Source organism: Aquarana catesbeiana, linkage group LG06, assembly GCF_042186555.1.
Source record: "Aquarana catesbeiana isolate 2022-GZ linkage group LG06, ASM4218655v1, whole genome shotgun sequence".
NCBI lineage: Eukaryota > Metazoa > Chordata > Amphibia > Anura > Ranidae > Aquarana > Aquarana catesbeiana.
In genome coordinates this window covers 335,700,576-335,728,033 of record NC_133329.1, presented here as the reverse complement: position 1 = coordinate 335,728,033, position 27,458 = coordinate 335,700,576, and the positions used below count along the sequence as shown (strand labels likewise).

The following is a 27,458-nucleotide window of genomic DNA, read 5'->3' as shown; positions in this document are numbered from 1 at the left end:
TTGTTCTACATTATGGTTTAGTGGAAGGCTACAAAAAGTTATCCCAGAGATATAAGCTGTCAGTGTCCACTGTGAGGAACATAGTGAGGAAATGGAAGACCACAGGCACATTTCTTGTTAAGGCCAGAAGTGGCAGGCCACATAAAATATTGGAGAGTCAAAGACAAAGGATGGTGAGAGCTGTCAAAAACAGCCCACGGACCACCTTCAATGACCTACAACATCAACTTGCTGCAAATAGTGTCACTGTGCATCCTTCAACAATTCAGCACACTTTGCACAAGGAGAAGCTGTATGGGAGAGTGATGCGAAAGAGGCTTTTTCTGCACACACGCCACAAATGGAGTCACTTGAGGTATGCAAACGCACATTTGGACAAGCCAGCTTCATTTTGGAATAAGGTGCTGGACTGCTCAAACAAAGATTGAGTTATTTGGTCATAACAAGGGGCGTTATTCATGGCAGCAAAAGAACACAGCATTCCAAGAAAAACACTTCCTACCCACAGTAAAATTTGGTGGAGGTTCCATCATGCTGTGGGGCTGTGTGGCCAGTGCCAGTACTGGGAATCTGGTTAAAGTTGAGGGTCGCATGGATTCCACTCAATATCAGCAGATTCTTGAGAATAATGTTGAGGAATCAGTCACAAAGTTGAAGTTACGCCGGGGCTGGATATTTCAACTAGACAACGACCCAAAACACTGCTCAAAATCTACTCGGGCATTTATGCAGAGGAACAAGTACAATGTTCTGGAATGGCCATCCCAGTCCCCAGACCTGAATATCATTGAACATCTGTGGGGTGACTTGAAGCGGGCTGTCCATGCTCGGCAACCATCAAACCTAACTGAACTGGAGATGTTTTGTAAGGAGGAATGGTCCAAAATACATTCATCCAGAATCCAGACACTCATTACAGGCTATAGGAAGCGTCTAGAGGCTGTTTTTTCCGCTAAAGGAGGCTCTACTAAATATTGATGTGATCTTTCTGTTGGGGTGCCCAAATTTATGCACCTGTCTAATTTCCTTTTGATGCATATTGCGCATTTTCTGTTAATCTAATAAACCTCATTTCACTACTGAAATATTACTGTGAAATGAAATTGCTGATCCAAACACCCACATTTTTATAAATGACAATCATGGAAATTGTCAGGGGTTCCTAAACGTATGCATATGACTGTACCTGCCACCAGAGTACCTGCCACCAGAGTACCCGCCACCTCATCACCTGCCACCAGAGTAATTGCCACCTCACCAGAGTACCCGCCACCTCACCAGAGTACCCGCCACCTCACCAGAGTACCCGCCACCTGCCACCAGAGTACCTGCCACCAGAGTACCAGCCACCTCACCAGAGTACCTGCCACCTCACCACCTGCCACCAGAGTACCCGCCACCTCACCACCTGCCACTAGAGTACCTGCCACCTCACCAGAGTACCCGCTACCTCACCAGCTGCCACCAGAGTATTTGCCACCAGAGTACATACAGCCAGTCAGCCACTATGTCTAGAAAAGGTGTACACCCCAAAAGAAGCATACCAAATACTCAGTCTGACCGATGAGAGCAACGGGGAGCTCTCACCGCTCAGTTCTGATTCCGATTCTGGTTCGGAATATGAGCCCCCTGAAGGCAGCACATCAGGATCCGAATCAAAGGAGGAAGCAGTCTGTCCAAAAAGACGACGGTCTGAACACCAGGCAGCTACCAGCAGTGCCAACGGCGGTAGACCCCAGGAGGAAAGGCCCAGTAGAAGTGCACGCCAAAGAATTAGGGCCCAAACCCAGCTTCCAGATGCCTTGGCAAACCCATTGTGGCTGCCTTCTACCACAGGGTCAGCCACGATCCCCCCTTTTACAGCACAGCCAGGTGTGCAGGTCAACACTGCAGGTTTTTCCCAAATGGATTTTTTTAATTTATTTTTCCCTGACGAATTGGCTCAAGGCATCATGGACCAAACCAAACCTTTGCCCAACAATTCATTGAAACCAACCCCAGCTCCAGCTATGCCCATCCTTTTGAATGGAGACCCCTAACAGTGGTGGAGCTTAAATTGTTTTTAGGCCTAACGCTCAACATGGGGCTTACAAAAAAAATGAAATGCATAAGTATTGGTCGACCAAACCCATCCACCATATGCCAATTTTTTCATCGGCCATGTCCAGGTCCCGATACGAAATTATAATGCGCTTCCTGCATTTCAGTGACAACTCACAGTGCCCCCCCTCCCCCCACCCAAAATCACCCAAACTTTGACAAACTATATCACATTCGCTCCCTAATTAATTATTTTTCCAAGAAGTTTGCCGAACTTCATGTCCCTGACAAAAACATATCTGTGGACGTATCTCTGGTGCATTTCACAGGCCGGCTGGGAATCAAGCAATATATCCCCAGTAAGAGGGCGAGGTATGACTTGAAGCTCAACAAGATCTGTGAAAGCGCCACCGGTTATGTGCACTTATTCCGTGTGTACGAAGGCAAAGATTCCCAGATCCAGCCCCCTGAGTGTCCATCGTACATGGGAATAAGTGGAAAAATTGTTTGGGAGCTGGCATTCCCACTCCTCCAAAAGGGGTATCATACTTACATGGACAACTATTACACCAGTTTGCCCCTTCTCCGCCACCTATATCTAAAAAAAAAAACTTTGGCTTGTGGTACAACAAGGAAAAAACAAAATGGGGGAATCGACAAGCTTGAGGAACGAGGAAGTGTTGGCTGTGAAGTGGAGGGATAGGAAAGATGTGTACATCATGTCCACCATCCACGATGACACCTCGGTGGAACTTCGCAGAAGACGCGGTACCGTTCGCAAGCCTTCCTGTATCAACGAGTACAATAAATTCATGGGGGGGGTGGATTTAAATGATCAAACGTTGCAGCCCTTTCAACAAGAAAATCCCTCTTCTGGTACAAAAAAGTTGCAATTTACTTTTTTCATTTGGCCCTTTTAAATTCTTTCATCATCTACCAAAAATCAACAGAAACACCCACCACCTTCATAAAGTTTATTGAAGACATTGTCACTGCCCTGATCTATCAGCAAGTATCCCAGCCAGAAAGCATTCGCTCCGATTGTGTCAGCAGACTACATGAGCGCCATTTCCCGGACCATATTCCACCAACAGGATCCGGAAGACGACGCCCAAAAAAATGGCAGGTGTGCACCAAAAGAGGAATTAGGAAAGATACCAGCTTCCATTGTCCCGACTGTCCCTCCCAACCTGGCCTTTGCATCAGAGAATGCTTCGATATCACACTCTGGAAAATTATTAGCCCATATTTCTAATACTGCCATTTCCCCGTTTTCAATTTCTGTCCTGAATATTTCCCTGCCTCAACCAACCATATCATTGTCTTCCATATGAACTGACCCTGGCCTGTTTCTCGACAATGCCTCTACCTATCGTCTGCATTGTTTATCCGCCATGTTTCTGCCTTTCACGTGAACTGACCCTGGACTGTATCGACTATGCCTCTGCCATCTATTTCTGCCTTTTACCTGCACTGACCTCGGCCTGTTGACCATGTTTTTGCCTGCCCCATGGATTGATCTTTCACCCTGCTACACAGGGGTCTCACATATGTGAGGGGCTCCAGAATAGTGTTCTGAGTTCAGAAAAAGTTTTTGGTTTTCTGTGTTCCCAGAACAGGGTCTGGTTGCCCGGAGGCTTCAAAGCGATTTGGGTGGGAGAAGCCTCTACCTCTGTCCCCATTCTTTCCTGACCAATGCCCTAAGCTTGATGGTACTGCCTGCTCCCTGGACAAATACTCTGGCTGTGCTGACCATACCTCTGCCTGCTGCATGTACTAACTATGGACAGTATTCCTGCCTGCTGCATGGACGATCCTTTGATCCTTTTGCTGCTGCTGACCACATTCCTGCCTGCTATCTGGACTAATACTTTGGCTGTGCTGACAACATCTCTACCTGTACTGACTATGCCTGTCTGCTGCCTATTTTGCTGTCGCTGTCCACGTACCTGCCTGCTGCCTGGACCGATGCTCTCCTCTGTGGACCACTGCAATACTAAAACCGCAGGTAATCTTTTCTTTACCTTTTGCTCAGCAGAATGTATTTTGGTTTGTAATTGGTATGTACAGTACATGCTATGTGTTAGAAATATGAAGGGCCTTCAACAATGGGATAGGTTGGCAGGAATTTCTGTGTGTAATGTATGCTCCTAGAACACCTGACAGTGCTACTTGGATGTTGGGCCTCTGTATGTGGCCAGGCTATGTAAAAGTCTCACTCGTGGTATCACCATACTCAGGAGTAGCAGAATTTATTTTGGGGTGTCCTTTTAGCTATGTACATGCTGTGTGTTGGACATATCTTATAAATGGACAACTTTGTGTAAAAAAATGTGGTTTCATTTTTTTTCCACATTTTCCAAAAACTTCTGTAAAAAAATTAACCATTCAAAAGACTCATTATGCCTCATAGCTTATACGCTGGGGTGTTAGCTTTCCAAAATGGGGTCATTTTGTGGGCGTTTCCATTGTCCTGGTACTCCAGGGTCTTCAAAACTGTAATAGGTGGTTGAGAAATGAGATGTGTAATTTATGCTTGTAGAACGCCTGATGGTGCTACTTGGATGTTGGGCCTCTGTATGTGGCCAGGCTGTGTAAAAGTCTCACATGTGTGGTATCGCCATACTCAGGAGGAGTAGCAGAATGTATTTTGGGGTGTCAGTTTTGCTATGTACATGCTATGTGTTGGAAATATCTTATAAATGGACAACTTTGTATAAAAAAATGTGTTTTCATTTTTTTTCCACATATTCCAAAAACTTTCGGGAAAAAAATAAACCATTCAAAAGACTCACTATGCCTCATAGATTATACGTTGGGGTGTTAGCTTTCCAAAATGGGGTCATTTTGTGGGCATTTCCATTGTCCTGGTGCTCCAGGGCCTTCAATATTGTAATAGGTGGTTGAGAAATTAGATGTGTAATTTATGCTCCTAGAATGCCTGAAGGTGCTATTTCATTGTTGGGCCTCTGTATGTGGCCAGGCTGTGTAAAAGTCTCACACATTTGGCATCGCCATACTCAGGAGGAGTAGCAGAATCTATTTTGGGGTGTCATTCTTGCTATGTACATGTAATGTGTTGGAAATATCTTATGAATGGACAACTTTGTGTAAAAAAATGCGTTTTAATTTTTTTTCCACATATTCCAAAAACTTCTGGAAAAAAATGAACCATTCAAAAGACTCATTATGCCTCATAGATTATACTTTGGGGTGTTAGCTTTCCAAAATGGGGTCATTTTGTGGGCGTTTCCAGGGCCTTCAAAAGTGTGATAGGTTGTCATCAAATGAGATGTGCAATTTATGCTCGTAGAACGCCTGACGGTGCTAGTTGGATGTTAGACCTCTGTATGTGGCCAGGCTGTGTAAAAGTCTCACACATGTGGTATCACTATACTCAGGAGGAGTAGCAGAATGTATTTTGGGGTGTCATTGCAAGTATGCATGTGCTGTGTGAGAGAAATAACTTGTTTTTATGACAATTTTGTGCAAAAAAAAAAAATTTTTTCACAAGAATTGTGGGAAAAAATTACAACTTAAAAAAACTCACCATGCCTCTTACTAAATACCTTGGAATGTCTGCTTTCCAAAAAAGGGGTCATTTGGGGGGTATTTGTACTTTCTTGGCTTGTTAGGGCCTTCAGTACATCAGGTGTTATCAGATGTGATCATTTTTCAATGATTTGCACCATAGCTTGTAGACTCTATAACTTTCACAGAGACCAAATAATATACACTAATTTGGGTTATTTTTACTAAAGATATGTAGCAGTATACATTTTGGCTCAAATTTATGAAGAAAAATTACTTATTTGCAAAATCTTACAATAGAAACTAAAAAAAAGTGTTTTTCTTTAAAAAATGTCTCTTTTTTCACTTATATTGCAAAAAATAAAAAAACTCAGTGGTGCTTAAATGCCACCAAAAGAAAGCTCTATTTGTGAGAAAAAAATTATAAAAATTTGGTTTGGGTACAGTGTAGCATGACTTAGCAATTGTCATTCAAAGTGTGAGAGCGCTGGAAGCTAAATATTGGTCTGAGAAGGGTGTATAAAAGCCCTGTATTGAAGTGGTTAAATCATTTTATACAGCACAGTGCTTGTGCTGTGTAAGTTGCCCCCCTGTATCACCTAAAAAAATGAATCAATAACCACTCCCCCCCCCCCCCCATAAACCGACCACGGTTTGTCATGGCTTCTGAGCCCTGACACCGTGGTCAGTTTACGTGCCTCCATCAATCATCCGCTGTGTCTGCTGGCAAAATGATAATGTCATGTCTCTATAATCCCCTTTGTTAGCTAATACCATGTGCTCCACTGTATGCACTTTGTTTTAAAAAACCTGATATCTACCTTATTTCAGAGCGTTTCCCTACGCTCACGTAACTCCTCTGCTCTCTCCTCCCCTCCTCTCGGCTGACATCAGCGGAAGTTCTCGGGCCTTCCCACTGTATCTGTCAGACAGGGAGAGGAGAAAGCCGAGAATCACTCTAAAATAGGGTAGATATCTGCTTTTGTTTAATAAATGACATACAGTTGGGCACATGTTAGTATCTAACAGAGGGGATTGTAGAGACATAACAAGTGGCTTTACAACCACCTTAAGCATTGTGAGGTAAAACATGTCTAAACACTCAGTTACACTGGCAAGGACAGTCACATCCAACTAGGCTGATTGTTGTTGCTAGCTTCAAGACAATCCAGCAACACTATAGGCTACTGCCTGAAGAGAGTTTAAATCTCATGCCAGGTATTCCCTACTATATTATTATTATTATACAGATTTTATATAGTGCCAACAGTTTGCGCAGCCCTTTACAACATGGGGGCAGACAGTACAGTTACAATACAAATCAATATAGGAGGGATCAGAGGGCCCTGCTTGTTAGAGCTTACAATCTAGAAGGGAGGGTCAAGTGGAACAAAGGGTAATAACTGTGGGGGATGATCAGATGGAGAAAATGAAAATAAAGTTGTTAGGTGTGGGTAGGATAGGCTTCTCTGAAGAGAAGGGTTTTCAGGGATCGTCTAAAAGCTAACTGAGTAGGAGATAATCAGATAGATTGGGGTAATGAGTTCCATAGGATGTGGGGCTTAAAGGGGAGTTCAGAGTCCAGGACTACACCTAGGACCTTGGCATGTGGGGATGGGCTTATAGTTGTGCCATCGATTTTGACAGAGAGATCAGGGGAAGGAGCACATGGGGGAGAAAAAATGATAAGTTCGGTTTTGGATAGATTAAGTTTGAGGAAACGGTGTGACATCCAGACTGATAAAGCTGTTAGTAAATTAGTGATACATGAGGAGACTGAAGGAGTGAGCTGAGGGGTAAAGAAATAGATTTGGGTGTCAGCATAGAGGTGATATTGGAAGCCATGGGAGGCTATCAGCTGACCCAGGGAGGAGGTGTAGATTGAAAATAGGAGAGGTCCAAGAACAGAACCTTGGAGGATATATGAAAACTAGAGATACACTCTAACCTCAAATACTATAAAAAACTCTTTTGCATTGTACTCATCTCTTCATGAACTGGGAGTCCATGTGAGAAAAGATGAAACAAGTCCTGCCCTGAAAAACCACAGTGCTTAAAATCCTGCACCAGAAGCTACTGATTGACAAAAACACTATTTCATTTTACATTGTTTGGTCTCTACCTGGTAATGAACACTAAGCAAGTTTTCTTTCTGCATTGTCCAAAACTCCAGCTCATACGATGGGCCTGGATGTTCACCTTGTAAAATCTTCTGTGCAGAATCTCGATTTAGAATATCAGTTATCTGATGAGTCCACTGGATTACCATTGTCTCTATGTAGTGAAGAGTGATTCTTTCATTGCGTGACATGCTGATATAGGAATAAAAAGAGAACTTAATATGGTGCTATTTATTTCATTGAGCATTTATACCTACAAAACAACTCAAAGCAAAAAAAACACTTTATTTCCCCCAGCCAAAGATGTTCTTTTGACAACGGATCCAATTTGTGTTGTTTTTTTTTTTGTTTTTTTACCAATCAAATATTGTCTAATGGTTGCATTTATTTTGATCCATTCCTGTTTTGATGAATAAATGAACCTCTGACAGTTTTTCCCCATCTATATCATGTGATGTACATTTAAAATCTTCACAGAATGAAAGAAAATTCCTTTGTATACAGCTGGCACAAAAAAAAGTTGTCCCCATTGGAATATTTTCTTTCACCCCCTCTTCTGGTGACAACTGTAGAATTTTAGATTCCCTTTCATTTTCTGTCCCTGTGACAATGTTCACTGGCACAAATACAGAGATAAAATCTCTCCAGTAGGGTCACCGACAGCAAAAAAATAAAGAAGCCATTCTAACATTTAACTTTTCTCTCCAAAACTAACAAAAGAAGTCTTGGTTTTAGCAACATTTAATAAAGTAATTTCTAGTCCAGTTGTGACTCGCTACTGACACTACAGATGCCCCCCATATCAATTTTTCACTTTTCAGCTTAGGCTACATGCACATATTTCACTTCTTTTGGTGTTGTCTCCAGCAAAATGCACCTACCATAGAAGTTGGTAGCAATGCTCTAAAAATGCACTGTGTGACAAACGCACAGATGTAAGTGTAGCTCAATCTATTTTCCTCAAACATGATGTCTAAATAAAACCATTTAAAATCAAACCACTTCATTCTGTAGTTCTATTGCTTGAACATAACTTAATTGTAAAGAGGCACAGACATTCATGGGTGAACAGACATCAAAGCAAAAACTTTAACGCATGTTGCACAAAATGTTTAGTCATAAGGATATGGGTACAGGGCAGCAAAAAGTAGAACCCACTCACTCTAACAAACAACAAGGGATTATTGGTCATAAACAGGTAATTTTGCAAATCCTAAAGCACTGAATTCTAATGACAAGAGCATGCTGGGGTACCTAGAGACTAAAACAGGTTTCCTATGTGACTAGTGGTAGGTGAAATTTAACGGGTGTTAAGTTTTCACTAAAACCTCCCACATAGCGGAGATTATACATATTGCAGTATGTTACAGTTCCAGGTCATGGTTCTCAGGCTTGCCCTATTGGCATTATAAAGGCAAGCATAATAACACTACAGAATCACCAGGCAGACATATGATACATAGAGAAGCAGATCAGGGCAGGGGGTAGACAAACAGAGGTAGCAGAGATAAGGCCAATGTCATTATCAGGTTAGCAGACAGTTCAGATGAACATAATAGGATATCATGGTCAGGAAGCACAGGTCCAATATACATAGATCTGATATTGAGGTTGGATAATATATCTGGAGACCTAGAAGAGAAAGAGATTCAAAAGGGCTAAGATTTAACACAGTCATTAGGATTTGAAAGCAGAGATAAAATAGGATAAAGCAAGCTATATCCCATAGGGAACTGTCACTATAGTCATACCATCATATGCATAAATAGTATGTTATCTTTAGACTGTAGGTACTCCCTTTCCCACAATCATCTCAATCAATGAAAACGAGGTAGAGGTGTAATCCTTCTATCCCCACAAATCTCTCACCTCCCTCTCTGTCCCTCGCCTTTTTTTCTAACTCATTGTATTTCTCTATTTTTTTCTGTTTCTCTGAGAATTGCTATGAGCTATCGGCCTCCTGGATCAGTAACACATTTCCTTAATGATTTCTTTGCCTGGCTACCCTACTTTCTATACTCAAATACCCAATATCATTCTTGGCAAATTCAACACACAGAATTAGGCCCCAACAGCTACAACCTTGCCAAACAGAAGAAACCAGAAGTCTCAAAAGATATAGTTGCGCTCTTGAGCAATTGTGGTGTAAAACTAAAAATATAGTTCCTGCTTTCACAAACAAATCTATTTGACTGCTCCCATTAACACACTCTAATCCAGTCCTTGTCAACTTTTATTCTACCATTAACTCTCTATTTCATCCTCCACTGCCTCCATCCACTAATTCGCTCAATGTTCAGAAGACTGGCAATCATTTAAAATTAAGATTAAAGCAATTTGTGAAGAGATCTCCACTGTCCAGATATCTCCTCCACCCAACATGCGATGTCCGACTCCGCAATCAATACTTACCTCTTTTAACCCTGTTACCATAAAGGAATTTGCTAAACTATTTTGTAATGCCCACCTAACCACCTGCCCCCAAAACTCGCATCCTCAATTGCTCCCTCTCTACTGGTATCTTCCCCAACCCTCCAAAATATGCACTGGTCACCTACATACTTTAAAAGCCCCTGATTTATCTCCAAACTCCTAGAACGATTAATCTACAACTGAATGAGCAGCCACCTCCATAACAGCCTTCTTGACCCCTTTTAGTCTGGATTTCACCTGCAAAACTCCATAGAAATTGCCCTCCTAAAACCAATGGCCACTACACCATACTCTTACTCTCTGACCTCTCTGCTGTCTTTGATACAGTTGACCACCCACTACTCATCAAAAAATCCACTCCCTTGGCCTTTGCGACTCTGCTCTTTGCTGGTTCTCCTTTTATCTATCTCATTTTACCTATGTCATTTACAACTCTACCTACTCCTCTTTCCATAGGGGTATTCCAAGGTTCCATCCTCTGATCTCTTCTATTCTCTACCTAAATCTCCTCCCTGGGTCAGCTGATATCCTACCACAGTTTACAAGACCGTTTCTATTCTAATGATACCCAAATCAATCCTATACTCTCCTGCTCATCCTGTCAGTCTCCTCACACACCACTGATTTACTAACTGACAAACTGAGCTCACAATATTCCTTCTACCCAGTCTACCTCCTCTAATGTCTCCTTAAAGATCAATGGCACAACTATCAGTGTCCCCCATTCATGACAGGGTGCTAAATGTATTCCAAAATTCCGACCTCTTCTTTCAGACCCACATCCAATCACTGTCCAAATCTTGCCACCTTAACTTTTGTAACATCTACAAAATACATCCCATTTTTAACCAACAACACCACAAAGCTACTGATTGACTCCCTGGTTATCTCTTGCCTCAACTGCTGAAGCTTCTTCCTCATTGGCCTACCTTTACATAGGCTATTCAGTCTATCATGAATGTTGCTGCCAGACTTATCTACCTAATCAACAACTCAGTGTCTGCTACCCCTCTCTGCCAATCCTGTCACTGGTTTCCGCTTGCCCAATGAATAAAATTCAAAATACCAACAACATGCCACCAGCCATCCGCAACTCCACAACATGCCATCAACCATCCACAACTCTGCCCTCAGCTACATCTCCAAACCTGTCTCAAAATATCAATCAAACTGTTCTCTTTGCTCCTCCCAAGACCTCCAGCTCTCCAGCTACCGCGTCACCTCCTACCATGCGTGCCACCAGGATTTCTCCTGAGCCTCTCGTATCCTCTGGAATGCCTTCTCCCAATCTGTGCAGCTTAAAGTGGATGTAAAGCTGAATTTTTTTTTTTTTTTTTATCATACTGTAGAGTATAAGATTTCCTATCATTTGAGCCCAGTCTTGCCACACAGAGTTAATCCATCTCTGAGCAATCCTCTTTTATTGTTCAGTGAGAAAAATCTTGACAAACTGAGAAAAACTTTGTCAAATACTCCCCCTTGCTGTGAGTGACAGGAGATTTACATCTCGTGCACTAGCCTAAGACACAGGCATTATTTTTTATTTCCCACCCCCACTTCTTTCTTCAGCAGCTCTGCAAGGATTGGCTGTTCCACACCTCAGCATGATTTGGCATGCTGAAGTCATGTGGTTACTTTCCTGTCTTTTCCCTGGATGTTAGAGATCATAGCAGAAGTTCAGCAGAAGTTCAGTGTTAGAAATACACAGGAGAAATGCATATTGACAAGGGGAGTGTAGAGGTGGGCGGGGAGTCTACTGACATCTCGACTCCACCCACTGAGCTCCAGACAACAGACCCACCCACAGAATATGCAGTTTTTCGGGTCTAATAACAGACAGAGGGGAGACATTTGACAGGTAAAGATACATGCAGGACATGACATGACATTAAGCCTGTGTGTATGGCAGCTGGTCCGACATTAGATCATGACCGAAAAAAGGTCTGCTGACCGGCTCCCAGTCAGCGCTTTCAGCCAATGGAGAGTGCTGACTGAAGTGTTTTGTCGTGGGGGCCGTCCCGCCATCAGAATACAATAGAACAGCAGGGGAAAATCACTATACTAACATCAGATTGTTGGAACAGCGGCTCCAACCTGAGCTGTCAAGTTTTTTTCCTTCAATCCGCTGGGTGGTGTGTACGAGGCTTAACTCCTACTTTTTCCACCTTTAGCTGATCCCTGATAATGTATCTCTTCAGAGAGGCCTATCCCTCCACCCAATAAACTGTACTTTCACTTTCTCCAAAAGCTCATCCCTCAGTTATTATCTTTTGTATCTCTCGACCCGCCATTTTGGAATGTAAGCTCCCACATGCAGGGCCCTCTGATCCCTCTGGTATTGAATTACCTTGTGACTGTCCTGTCTCCCTTTATTTTGTAAAGCCCTGTGCAAGCTGTTGGCTCTATATAAATCCTGAATAATAATAATAATAATAATAAAGGATACCGGTATCTTGCAGTGACTGGGGGAAAAGGTGCACCAATATTTTAAGGCTAACAGGATTAGAAAACAAATACAATTAGCTGGGTGGCAAACTGGTATAGTCACACATAGCATTATTAATTTATGAAAGGGAAAGGAATTCTTAGACACCAAAAGAAAAAGATATTTGCAATAATTGAAATGCTTACTTTTTTAATCACTATAATAGTGCAGCCTTAACTCTCAAAGATTGCTTGATTTTTTTTTTTAATACTTGCATGTATTCACGCCGTGTCAATGCAGTAATTGCAGGCTGAGTGTGTGGTTTAAATACTTTTCTATCAATGCTGATAAAAGAAACCAATCAGATAACAAAACTGCTGTCTAAATTCTATTAAAGAAAATTGAAGGATTTGTTGATTGACAGTTTCACCCTCTAGCAGCTTAGACAGTATGTCTGTCACCAGCCCTGAGCTAAGGCAAGGTACAGGCCAGCCTAGATGAATTCCTTATAGCGTGACATACACTATATTACCAAAAGTATTGTGACACCTGCCTTTACACGTACATGAACTTTAATGGCATCCCAGTCTTAATTTGTAGGGTTCAATATTGAGTTGACAGGTTCACCTCTTCTGGGAAGGCTGTCCACAAGGTTTAGGAGTGTGTCTATGGGAATGTTTGACCATTCTTCCAGAAGTGCATTTGTGAGGTCAGGCACTGATGTGGACAAGAAGACCTGGCTCGTAGTCTCCACTCTAATTATTCCCAAAGGTGTTCTATCAGGTTGAGGTCAGGACTGTGTGTAGGTCTGTCAAGTTCCTCCACCCCAAACTCGCTCATCCATGTCTTTATGGACCTTGCTTTGTGCACTGGTGCGCAGTCATGTTGGAATAGGAAGGGGCCATCCCCAAACCATTCCAACAAAGTTGGGAGCATGAAATTGTCCAAAATGTCTTGGTATGCTGACGCCTTAAGAGTTCCCTTCACTGGAACTACGGGGCCAAGCCCAACCCCTGAAAAACAACCCCACACCATAATCTCACCTCCACCAAATGATTTGGACCAGTGCACAAAGCAAGGTCCATAAAGACATGGATGAGCAAGTTTGGGGTGGAGGAACATGACTGGCCTGCACAGAGTCCTGACCTCAACCCGATAGAACACCTTTGGGATGAATTAGAGCGGAGAATGTGAGCCAGGCCTTCTTGTCCACATCAGTGACTGACCTCACAAATGCGCTTCTGGAAGAATGGCCAAACATTCCCATAGACACACTCCTGAACCTTGTGCACAACCTTCCCTGAAGAGTTGAAGGTCTTATAGCTGCAAAGGGTGGACCAATTCAATATTGAACCCTACGGACTAAGACTGGGATGCCATGTGCATTTAAAGGCAGGCATCCCAATACTTTTGGTAATATAGTGTATTACTATGACCAGAAGATCTAACTAACAGCGCATACACCTAGCCCAGAAGGGTAAAGCTGTGCTTCTATAACTTCTAAAGGGTAAAGTTACAGATAGCCGTTTTTAAGTACCCCCATGAATTACTAGGACAAGGCACAAGTGAATGAAAAGCGATGACACATTCTAAAGCTAAATATAAATAAGGTTGCCACCTTTCTAGGAATAATACTGGCCTTATGATCCCTTTCCTGTTAATGAAATTGCCAACAAGTCCTATTTGTACCAGCCAGCTGGCCACTCTGCATGAAGAACAACCAATCAGAGACTTCTTTGTAGTAAAAGGAAAAAAAAAAAAAAAAAAGGACAGGAGATAGAAACAGAGAGGTGGCAGAATCAAATTCAGGCAGATCTATGACACTCACTAGGCCAGAAAACTGATCTGGCCTACATCTACAAAAGAAACTGGAGTTCGACTTGTTGCCTTTGTTGTAGTTACAGTTGGTAGATAACCATGAAATCTATAGACGGCAATGCTAAAGTGACCTTACTAGGGCTACAGCATGTCCCTTAGCCTATGGTATTAGCGTTTTTTACAAATCAGAGTGGAAAGATGATAGCATACTAATGCCGCGTACACACGACCGGACTTTACGGCATACTTTGCCCGGCGGACTTTTCGACTGACTTTCCGAATGAACGGACTTGCCTACACACGATCAACCAAAGTCCAACAGATTCGTATGTGATGACGTACGACTGGACTAAAACAAGCAAGTTCATAGCCAGTAGCCAATAGCTGCCCTAGCGTCGGTTTTTGTCTGTCGGACTAGCATACAGACGAGCGGACTTTTCGACCGGACTCGAGTCCGTCGGATAGATTTGAAACATGTTTCAAATCTAAGTCTGTCAAACTTTTGAGAAAACAAAGTCCGCTGGAGCCCACACACGATCGAATTGTCCGACGAAATCCGGTACGCCGTACCAAGTATGCCGTAAAGTCCGATCGTGTGTACGCGGCATAACAATAAAGATCTTGCTGTTGTGCAGTATAAACTGAGATTATTTTCTTTCGTAAATGAGGCTCACAGTAGTGTGTCAGGCTACTCTAGAAACTTTGTCTTTATTATGTACTTTACTGTCCTCAGTATTATGCAATATTATTACTTGGCAGCAGCACAATTCTGGAGCACAGAATAGTAGAATACAACCCAGACTATTGTAGACACATATACAAAGCAACGAAAATCAGAAATTCCTGTAACTCACATATTTATTCCTTCATTTTCTGGAACTGCAGGCAACGTTAAGAATGTTCTTCCTGAAATGAGACCTTGCAAGTTCAGTATTTTGCTCTTCAGCTTCTCAATATGGCTCCGTATGTCTTGTAAATAGTCCTTTGGCCAATCCTTATAGATCAGTGAACTTGAAAGAATTGTAAGCAGCACCTGGTCGAGACAATGTGGCTAAATCAGTAAGGCATTTATTTGAAAATTGCATGCAACAAAAAAAGGTATGATATAATAATGGGTTGCTTAAGGCACCCCCAATTGCTTAATCTCCAAATACGGAAGGGCTTCTTCACAGTAAGAGCTGTGAAAATTTGGAATAGACTCCCTCAAGAACTGGTTCTGGCCAGCTCAATAGATTGTTTTAAAAAAGGCCAGGATTTTTTCCTCAAATGCACATAGCATAACAGAATACTGACATTTATAGGTAAAGTTGATCCAGGGAATATCCTTGGGGCATCAGGAAGGAATTTTTTACCCTGCTGGAGCAAATTTTATCATGCTTTACTGGGGTTGGTTTTTTCTTGCCTATCTCTGGCTCAATTGTGGGTATAAGGTAGTGTAAATGAAGGTTTTCTATGTGTGTGTGTCTGTATGTCTGTGTGTGTGTTTGTGTCTGTGTATGTGTGTGTTGAACTGGATGGACTTGTGTCTCAACCAGATTAACTATCAAACATCTTTAATACTGTATAGCAAAAATGGGAAAGAAAAAGATATATTTTTCAGGTGCCAGGACACAGTTAGACCAGAACTGAAAATAATACAAAACTTTATTAACAAAAATATAATACCATAAAAACAATGCAGTCTAAATCTTCAGCAACAGCCACCCTTTAAATATCTCCCATGAGGGTCGGGTAGCCCTGCTTCTTTAAGAAGAGTAGGGGAGCTTATATTAAAAACTGTAAATAACAATAAAATCGGTTACAGAAACATATTTAAACACACAAACTAACTGTGTCCTTGCACCTGAAAAATCCATCTTTCTCTTTACCAGTTTTTGTTATGTTTTTAAAAAACATGGGGCACTTGCTATACCACACACATTATGATCTGATTTCACAATCTCCTTTAGATTTACCATCAGCTATGGCTGCTATATATAATTAGTAAGAAATGGAATGGTTGAGGCATTCCTTCATATTATTTGGTTGTTGGTGATGATGCCAGGATAAGAATGACAAATTGAGAGTTTTAATTTTCCTGAAATTCCTGTAAAAATTAAGGATTTTTATAGAAACTGTGCCATTTTGATTAAACACATTAGAGACAATAGGGAACGTGAAAATTAAGATGTTTTCATGGTTTTAGTAGTGCAATGGGCTTGAAATAGCTTCTGAGGGTTACAGAAGCTCCCTTCAACTATCTTTGACTTGCTCTTGTGCCAAAAATGGCTTCAATGGTCTCATTATTTGTATTTCACAGAAAGAAAAAAATTGACAATGAAAATAAATAAAACGTACAAAAGTAATCAAGTACACACAAAAAATTTAAAAAATATATAAAATAATATAAATATAATATAAAATAAAAATAAACTAACCATCTTAAATATAATCCAACACACACACACACCTCATATAAAAGCGTATTTCTTTTATAATTTTTTTTTTTATGTCAAACAGCTCAATGAGCAAAATTGATAGGTTCTGCTTAAAGGAGAAGTACAGCCAAAGCTTGTTTGGCTGTACTTCTCCTGTGGATCACAGGAGTGCAGTACATTCTGCATTCCTGTGACCTGTTTTCAGCTGGCAGCGGGCTGAAGTCCTGTCGGCTGACGTCACAGAGCCGGTCCAGGCTGAGGAAAGATCACGACCATATGGTCTGTATCCACCCAGAAGCCTGGACCAGCACCTGGTTCAGCCTTTCAGCGAGCCACTGAGAGCCCAAGCCAGCCGCTACTTTGCCCTCCACAGCCCACCGCTCCAGTGAGTGTGTGTGTGTGTGTGTGTGTGGGGGGGGGGGGGTCAAAGCATAGAGCCCAGAGAACCAAGCGATCAGTGGGGTTTGATTGCTCAGTTCTCACCCTTAGAGATTTTGGGGGACGGATGCAGCATTGCATCAATGCTGCATCCACTTGGGTAAGTATGATTTTCAGAAAAAAAAAGCAAACCCATACTTCTCTTTTAAGCGCAATTTTTGCCAACTGCGAAATCAGCAATTTCATATTGAAATCTGTTTCGCCAAAATAACTTTGCTCACCCCTAATTAAAAAAGGGTCAGCAATGGCAATCTCCATATGTATAGAATATGTTTCAAAAGCTCTTCTGTCAAGCATATTTATGTCACACCATTGATTCAGAACTGCATAAGCCTGTATTGTAACCAGCTACTATGAACATCTACTATCAAATTGCTGACCGCTCCATGGTGCGCTTACCTCAGTAATGAGAACAGACACCTGCTCCAGGACTAAGGGAGAAACTTCACACATGACAATATCAGAATTAAATTCAGTTTGGGAGATTTTCTTGGGCTTCTTCTTCAGCAAACAGAACAGCTTACTTCTCCATGTCACGGATAACTGTGGGGGGCAACATTTGAAAGAAAATCAACAACAGATTATAAAAGAGCAACCCCAATGCAGTCAATCAGCGGTTAGGTATTAAGAAGACAATTAAACTGTGCTAAATTTAAAACATTACTTTTATCTGAAACAAAAAAAAAAATCAGAAATCGTTTTACTGCTTCTAGATAAGACTGTAGCCGCTTGTCACATGATTGTGTCTTTTCCTACATCACTCCTATGTTCCCAAGTGCATTTGTAGAGAAGCCGTGTACCTAAATAGCTAGTTCAGCTTTACCCAAAATTAAAGTCGTTGTTAACATCAGACATGAGATATGAACAAAGCATAGCCCTCTACAGTGTGTACTTGTCTTAATCCAAATCACTAAGCCCTCGTTAACACTGAATGTGGGTTTGAAATCGTGCGAGTTCAGCTGAACTTTCAAACCCACATTTCAGTGCGAGTTGGGGGACAATTTGAAAGACATCTGTGCAGGTTCATGCACAGATATCTATTGAAATCACCTCCGAAGTTGCCAAAAGTAGTACAGAAACTACTTTTGGAAATCAGAGCGGCACCGCAAGTCAGCGTTTCAACGATTGGGACAGTGCCGTTGCCAGCAATAGGCTTGTCAAATCGCATGTCAAATCACACCAATGTGAATGGGGGCTTAGTGTCATTTGTGTCTGCTGCCTTATGCCTCTGCTATCAGCATGAAACACTATTGACAAGTTTTCCTGACACCATGAGAAAAATACTGCAGATAAACTGATACCACTTATGTTGAAGGATTTGTTTTATTTCTGCGTATCATCTGAGGCCAGTCACTTCACTGGTTATATGTGAGGGTTTTTCAACCACTAAAAATGCCCTTCCTATAGGTGTAGGCCATTTACATACTTTTCGAAACCCCACTGAAAAACTCCCAAAGATGACATCCTGTCTTGTTGTTAGGGTGTTGCTAAGAGAAGCCTAGCTCTTAGACCCCATTCACACAGGGGCAACACGACTTGCAGGTCGCCTCAGCGAGGCGACCTGCAAACGACTGCCCGGGCGACTTGCAAAACGACTTCTGTATAGAAGTCTATGCAAGTCGCCCCAAGTCGCCCCCGAAGTCGTACAGGAACCTTTTTCTAAGTCGGAGCGACTTGCGTCGCTCCCCTTAGAACGGTTCCATAGCAAAGAACCGGAGGCGACTTGTCAGGCGACTAGGTTGCCTGACAAGTCGTCCCTGTGTGAATGGGCTCTTACTGTTCATCTCCATACCCCCCCAGATCTTTAGCACTTTTTGTGCAGCCCTCGGGGGTCCCTATCAGACATTAAACTGTTTCCCTTTTGCCCTGTTATACTAGTAATTTCTAGCAGCCTCATGTAATATGTATCCAGTCTCTGACAGTCTCCTGCAGCATGTCTGCGGTCTCTGACCATCCCCTGCATTATGTTCACAGTCTCTGACTGTCTGTTGTACCATGTCTGCAGTCTCTGACCATCTCCTGTATTATATCCATAGTCTCTGACCATCTCATGCCCACGTCCATGTCCTGTTGTGTGTCTGATGTCTGTGATAATGAATATTCACAGAATTTTATGTGCGGCCCTTTGGAGATGTCGGGGGGCCACATTTGAAGCCCACCATATCTAGAAATTTGACCATCACTGATCTAAACGTGGGAAAAAGTGATCTGTGAGGCATAAAAGTTGCCTTTACTTTTCAGATAAACATCTCCTGTGTTTATAAAAGATAAACGCAGGATTGCCTGTGTGAATGAGGCCTGAATGTACATTGTTCCAGTGGGCTGTGAATGGGACGAGGGAACAAGTAGGCCTCTCACTCTTCCTTCACAGTATCCAACCACCCTACCTCAGTCAGACCATCCCCTGATACCCACATGCCCATTTCTCTCATAGCAGACAATGTTGAATTTAGGATGGTTGGTTTGTGCAGCTTTTTCTATTTTCTGAAGTAACATATTCAAATAAAGTTGTCTCTTAGACTACTTTCACACTGAGGCACTTTTCAGGCGTTTTAGCGCTAGAAATAGCACCTGAAAAGCGCCTCTCATGCCTCCCCAGTGTAAAAGCCCAAGTGCTTTCACACTGGAGCGATGCGCTTGCGGGACAGGAAAAAAAGTCCGGCAAGTAGCATCTTTGGGGTGGTTTGGGAGTGCTGTATACACCGCTCTCAAACGCCCTGCTCATTGAAATACGCTCTGGCAGCGCCGCAACACGAGCGCTTTTAACCCTTTCTTCAGCTGCTAGCGGGGGTTAAAAGCACCCCGCTAGTGGTCAAAAAGTGCCGCTAAAACTATGGTAAAGCACCCCCGCCCCAGCATGAATGTATCCTTAGGCTCCATGCACATTAGATTAAAAAAATACTCCTAGCAGCAGCTTTTGAGCATTTTTTTCTGCTTTTAGAAGCAAATAGTGTTATCCTATGTGTACACTGGCACTATTTTAGCCTAGAAGCGTTTTTGAAACTTCAGCTTCTAAGAGCAGGAAATAAACTTTTCCTCTTTTTTTTGCAGTTTTGGGAGCAATTTACCGACAGAAAAAAAAAGCTGAATGCTCTTAGCTGCTGCTAAAAGCTGGCACAAAATCGCTATTATGAACATTTTTCATCCAGCATTTTTCTGGCATTTTTTTTAGCTTATAGTGTGCATGGAGCCTTACAAAAAGCAGAGCGAAGTGATAGCTGATAATTCATGTCTTTGTTAGAGAAATCCAACATTTCACACCAAGGCATGAAATTCCCATCCTCAGCACCTGCGGGAGCACCTACCAGGGCCCATGGCACTCCCTCAGGCATCACCACAGCAACTGCAATGGAGGTCCCTCAAATATTGATGTTTTTATAGAAAAAGATGTGAGGAGACTGACTCACTCAGTTTACCTCACACAGCTGGTACCTCAGGAGTTCCTGCCATCCAGCTCCTCTTCTGTGATTGGATGAGAGGACACACTGCTCTCTCTACAGGTACCAATCCCAGGACACAGAATCCAGGAACTTTCCAGAATCACTGGGCAGACAAAAATGTAACCCCTTCTGTTCAGGCCCCTTATATATGACCAAAGGGCTAGTTCACACCTGAACGCGGTCCACGTTCCTGCTCGATTCCCGTGCGATTCAGAGTGGTGCAATTTTGCAGCCCATTTATTTTGAAAAATGCACTGCATCAAATCGCATGGTAATGCATTACTATGTGATACGGTGCAGGAAAGCGCACTGTGTTTGCAATCTACATTTGGGGTGCCGTTAACAATGTATTGACATGGGGTGTGGCCGGAACAGGCATGTGAGCAGACGTGTCTCACGGAGCTCCCGTTCTTAATCCCGATTCCGATCTTCCTGCTGGCAGTACTGCTACACATTCTCACCCACCGGAGCTCCCTAGCCCTATGCTAGGGCGATGCTGCCATGACCAGGCAAGAAAAGGAGGAGGCGACAGCCTCAGAACTCCAACATGGCGCCCAGCAGTGTCTTTCACAGAGTGCTTCCCTGAGCCTTATGACCCTGATTCCCTCCCTGAACAACAGGCAGCTGAGCTGTTAGACTTGATAAAAATTTCATATGGGTACATTGTTGCATTTGTCATTCAAAATGCTACAGCGCTGAAAACGGAAAATTGGCCTGGGCAGGAAGTGGGGGGGGAATGCCCTGTATTGAAGTGGTTAATGTATTATATTGCAGCTTACCTATCATCATTTGTGATGGCTGCATTCGTTTTCTTTCTAGGCTTTTTCCCTTTTTTTCAGCTAGTGATCTGGCCAGTAACATGCCTCCTGTATCAGAGTGCCTCCACTCTGGATGAATGAGCAACACAGACACCTTTGGACTGCTTTTTTCTCAAAGGAGATAAAGATTTTACATAAATTAATAAAAGCTGATCATGGTAAGCAACCCTGTCAGTAGAAAATGGTTTGTTTAAACCCTCTAACTGCTACATCTGCAGGACAAAATGCGCAATGCACGTTTTGGTGTCTTTATTTTTAATAGTACCCCAAATGCAGTGCAAATGTGCTGCGATTATCGCAAAGCAATCGCAATCGTTGCAAAATGCATGTTTAAAAATCGCACCAACCTCGGTGCCCAAAAAGGAGCAGGTACTTATTTTGGGCAACAAGCATGCATAAGGCTACCTGTGGGGGTGCACATGGGAACAGGTTTGACCCCAGCTTTTTGATGGTTTGACAGTTTGGTTAAGAGCACAAGCAACTGTGACTTCATCACAGGCTGCCTTGAATGTAACTGTTTTGAGAAAACAGTTAAAGTGTAACTAAACCCATTCATTTAACTGTTTCCCAAACAGTTCCATTTAAGACATGCTGTTGCTTGAGCCATCAACGATACCATTGAGCCATTAAATGGCTGGTGTCATAACTGAACACCATGGCAACTGCAGATCAAGTAGAGGTTAAGATGGCAACTTCCTTGGGTGTAAGGGATAGGAGGGTTTAGTCCCGTTTTAAATCAATGTATTTAGTTACGCTCTAATGCCCCATACACACGATCGGACATTGATCGGACATTCCGACAACAAAATCCATGGATTTTTTCCGACGGATGTTGGCTCAAACTTGTCTTGCATACACACGGTCACACAAAGTTGTTGGAAAATCCGATCATTCTGAACGTGGTGACGTAAAACACGTACATCGGGACTATAAACGGGGCAGTAGCCAATAGCTTTCATCTCTTTATTTATTCTGAGCATGCGTGGCACTTTGCGCGTCGGATTTGTGTACACACGATCGGAATTTCTGACAACGGATTTTGTTGTCGGAAAATTTTATAGCCTGCTCTCAAACTGTGTGTCGGAAAATCCGATGGAAAATGTGTGATGGAGCCTACACACGGTCGGAATTTCCGACAACAAGGTCCTATCACACATTTTCCGTTGGAAAATCCGACCGTGTGTACAGGGCATAAGATTTGACACCCTAATCTAGTAGAGTATTGCATTCTGGCTTTTCCTGACCACACTGTTGTTTCATCCTGGTCGCCTTGCAGTTCATCTAGCTCAAGAGTGCCCAACCACTGGCCTGCCGCGCCCTCTGATGTGGCTTGCCACCTCCTGCTCTGGGATGGTGGGTCAGCAAGCCCAGATCGTAGCTTCCCAACCCACCATCCCAGAGCATCAGTGTTAAGAATGGAGCCGGCGCTATAGGAAGCATGCGGCTGCAGTAGAGAGCAGAGCCGATGTTCCTAGTAAAGTCACAGACACAGTCCTGTCACAGGCGGATTGATACCAAATGCACTCTGCCTCCTGGAATGGCAACTGCCAGCAATACCCACCCAGGGGGACAGCCAGCAGTACCTGCCAGCCATACCCACCCTGGGGGACAGCCAGCAGTACCTGCCAGCCATACCCAAACTGGCGGACAGCCAGCAGTACCTGCCAGCCATACCCACCCTGGGGGACAGCCAGCAGTACCTGACAGCCATACCCACCCTGGGGGACAGCCAGCAGTACCTGCCAGCCGTAACCACCCTGGGGGACAGCAGTACCTGCCAGCCGCAAGCACCCTGGGGGACAGCAGCAGTACCTGACAGCCATACCCACCCTGAGGGACAGCAGCAGCCACCAGCCATACCCGCCTGAGGAACAGCAGCAGCCGCCAGAAATACATTCCTGGGGAACAGCAGCAGCAACCAGCCATACCCACCTGGAGGACAACAGCAGCCGCCAGCCATACCTGCCTGAGGGACAGCAGTAGCCACCAGCCATATCTGTCTGGGGGACAGCAGAAGCCACCTGCCATACCCACCTGAGGAACAGCAGCAGCCCCCAGCCATACCCGCCTGGGGAACGACAGCGGCCTCTAGAAATACATGCCTGGGGGACAGCAGCAGCAACCAGCCATACCCACCTGGAGGACAGCAGCAGCCGCCAGCCATACCTGCCTGAGGGACAACAGCAGCCACCAGACATACCTGCCTGGAGGACAGCAGCAACCGCCAGCCATACCTGCCTGGGGGACAGCAGCAACCGCCAGCCATACCTGCCTGAGAAACAGCAGCAGCCACCAGCCATACCCGCCTGGGGGGACAGCAGCAGCCAGTGATGCTTGCAGGAATCCTGAAGAAGAAGTAAAGATTGAGGTCAGTTTTTAATTAAAATTAAACAGCAATGGGCATATGTGTTATCTACAGTGCATTGAAAAAGTAAATACATCCCCCTTGAAATTTTGCACATTTTGTCATGTTATAACCAAAAACGTAAATGTATTTTATTAGGAACACAAAGTGGCACATAATTGTGAAGTGGAAGGAAAATGATAAATGGTTTTCAAAATTTTTTACAAATAAATATCTGAAAAGTGTGGCATGCATTTGTACTCAGCCCCCTTTACTCTGATACCCCTAACTAAAACCTAGTGCAACCAGAAGTCTTCAGAAGTCGCCTAATTAGTAAATAGAGTCCACCTGTGTGTAATTTAATCTCAGTATAAATACAGCTGTGAAACCCTTAGAGGTTTGTTAGAGAACCTTAGTGAACAAACAGCATCATGAAGACCCAGGAACGCACCAGACAGGTCAGGGATAAAGTTGTGGAGAAGTTTAAAGCAGGGTTAAGTTTTAAGAAAATATCCCAAGCTTTGAATATCTCACGGAGCACTGTTCAATCCATCATCCGAAAATGGAAAGAGTATGACACAACTGGAGACATACAAAGACGTAGCTGTCTACCTAAACTGACAGGCTGGGCAAGGAGAGCATTAATCAGAGAAGCAGCAAAGAGGCCCATGGTAACTGGTGGCTGGAGGAGCTGCAGAGATCCACAGCTCAGGTGGGAGAATCTGACCACAGGATAATTATTAGTCGTGCACTCCACAAATCTAGCCTTTATGGACGAGTGGCAAGAAGAGAGCCATTGTTGAAAAAAAGCCATAAGAATTCCCGTTTGCAGTTTGCCAGAAGCCATGTGGGGGACACAGAAAACATGTGGAAGAAGGTGTGGAAGAAGAGGAGACCAACATTGAACCAAAATTAGGCCAAAATTTAACTTTTTGGCCTAAAAGTAAAACACCATATGTGGCGGAAAACTAACACTGCACATCACCCTGAACACATCATCCCCACCGTGAAACATGGTGGTGGCATCATCGTGTTGTGGGGATGTTTTTCTTCAGCAGGGACAGGGAAGCTGGTAAGAGTTGATGGGAAGATGGATGGAGTCAAATACAGGGCAATCTTAGAAGAAAACCTGTTAGAGCGGAGGTTCACCTTCCAGCAGGACAACAACCCTAAACATACATCAAGAGCTACAATGGAATGGTTTAGATCAAAGCATATTCATGTGTTTTAATGGCCCAGTCAAAGTCCAGACTGAAATCCAATTGAGAATCTGTGGCGAGACTTGAAAATTGCTGTTCACAGACACTCTCCATCCAATCTGACAGAGCTTGAGCTATATTGCAAAGAAGAATGGGCAAACAATTCACTCTCTAGTAGGGATGAGCTTCGCGTTCGAGTCGAACCCATGTTCGTCTCAAACATCGTCTGTTCGTCCGTTCACCGAATTGCGAACGATATGGGGCGTTCGCGCCAAATTCGTGTGGCGTGCCACGGCCCATAATTCACTGCGGCATCGCAGTGCATTGCTGGCTGATGATTGGCCAAGCATGCATTATGACCCGCATGTTTGGCCAATCACAGCGCCGTCTGTAGAGAGAGCTGTAGTTGACCAAAGCCAGTGTGGCTTTGGCCAATTATGGCTCAGGGGGTTAGTACAAGCCCCACACTATATAAGGCCGCCTGCACGGTGGCCCTGTGTAGTGTGTGTTCCGGCGTTGAGAGACAGAGACAGAGAGACAGTGTCATTTGATTTAAGTTAGATAGATTATGCAGGACAGTCAGTCAATTAGCTGCACTTACAGTGTATTGTGTATATATATGCATCCCAGGTGCTGTGTATATATATATATATATAAATATATATATATACATACATACATACACACACACACACACACACACACACACACACACACACACACACATTGTATTCAGTTTAGCTAGATCCATTCCTGTTATCTTCCTACTGACAGGCAGGCTTGTGTTGTTACAGTATTTACAGCTACCTGAAGAAAATTGCTGGTGTTCTTCTAATCCTATTAGTACCACAGTCAGGCAGCTAGACTATTTACAGTTAGTGTAGTGCGACCTCTGCACAGTGTTCAGCTAAAGCTACAAGTTAGTGTAGTGCACAGTGTTCAGCTAAAGCTACAAGTTAGTGTAGTGCATCCTCTGAACAGTGTTCATCTAAAGCTACAAGTTAGTGTAGTGCACAGTGTTCAGCTAAAGATACAAGTTAGTGTAGTGCGTCCTCCTCACAGTGTTCAGCTAAAGCTACAAGTTAGTGGAGTGCGTCCTCCTCACAGTGTTCAGCTAAAGCTACAAGTTAGTGTAGTACGTCCTCCTCATAGTGTTCAGCTAAAGCTACAAGTTAGTGTAGTGCGACCTCTGCACAGTGTTCAGCTAAAGCTACAAGTTAGTGTAGTGTGTCCTCTGAAAAGTGTTCAGCTAAAGCTACAAGTTAGTGTAGTGCGTCCTCCTCACAGTGTTCAGCTAAAGCTACAAGTTAGTGTAGTGCACAGTGTTCAGCTAAAGCTACAAGTTAGTGTAGTGCATCCTCCTCACAGTGTTCAGCTAAAGCTACAAGTTAGTGTAGTGCGTCCTCCTCACAGTGTTCAGCTAAAGCTACAAGTTAGTGTAGTGTGACCTCTGCACAGTGTTTAGCTAAAGCTGCAAGTTAGTGTAGTGCGTCCTCCTCACAGTGTTCAGCTAAAGCTACAAGTTAGTGTAGTGCGTCCTCCTCATAGTGTTCAGCTAAAGCTACAAGTTAGTGTAGTGCGACCTCTGCACAGTGTTCAGCTAAAACTACCTGTAGAAGGTTGGTGGTGTTTTCCTGATCCTATCACTACCGCAGGCAGCTACATTATTTTAACGTTAGTGTAGTGCGACCTCTGCACAGTGTTCAGCTAAAGCTACAAGTTAGTGTAGTGCATCCTCCTCATAGTGTTCAGCTAAAGATACAAGTTGGTGTAGTGCGACCTCTGCACAGTGTTCAGCTAAAGCTACAAGTTAGTGTAGTGCGACCTCTGCACAGTGTTCAGCTAAAACTACCTGTAGAAGGTTGGTGGTGTTTTCCTAATCCTATCACTACCGCAGGCAGCTACATTATTTTAACGTTAGTGTAGTGCGTCCTCTGCACAGTGTTCAGCTAAAGCTATCTTTAGACGGTTGGTGGTGTTTTCCTGATCTTATCACTACCACAAGCAGCTACATTATTTACACGTTAGTCTAGTGCAACCTCTGCACAGTGTTCAGCTTAAGCTACCTGTAGAAGGTTGGTGGTGTTTTCTGATCCTATCACTACCGCAGGCAGCTACATTATTTTAACGTTGGTGTAGTGCGTCCTCTGCACAGTGTTCAGCTAAAGCTACAAGTTAGTGTAGTGCGACCTCTGCACAGTGTTCATCTAAAGCTACCTGTAGAAGATTGGTGGTGTTCTCATACTACAGGCAGGCAGTTGATTTTGCTATCTGCAGTATCAATATATATATATATATATATATATATATATATATATATATATATATATATATATATATACATACACACATACACACACACACACACACACACACACATCTCACATCTCACTGCAGGCCATTAGTATGTCTGGAAGGCCAACAAGGAGAGGCAG

The 27,458-nt window shown here is 43.3% G+C and overlaps 1 protein-coding gene across 1 annotated transcript in view; it reads right to left on the bottom strand.

Moving 5' to 3' along the window:
• LOC141148076 (dynein axonemal heavy chain 11-like) overlaps nt 1-27,458 on the bottom strand; it is a 1,034,097-nt gene that overhangs the window by 981,288 nt on the left and 25,351 nt on the right. Inside the window, exons 3-6 of the mRNA XM_073635228.1 lie at nt 17,622-17,765; nt 15,222-15,400; nt 9,186-9,323; nt 7,694-7,883 (exon numbers count right to left, since the gene is read on the bottom strand). Coding sequence (XP_073491329.1) covers nt 7,694-7,883; nt 9,186-9,323; nt 15,222-15,400; nt 17,622-17,765 — 651 coding nt within the window. The remainder of the gene's footprint in view (nt 1-7,693; nt 7,884-9,185; nt 9,324-15,221; nt 15,401-17,621; nt 17,766-27,458) is intronic.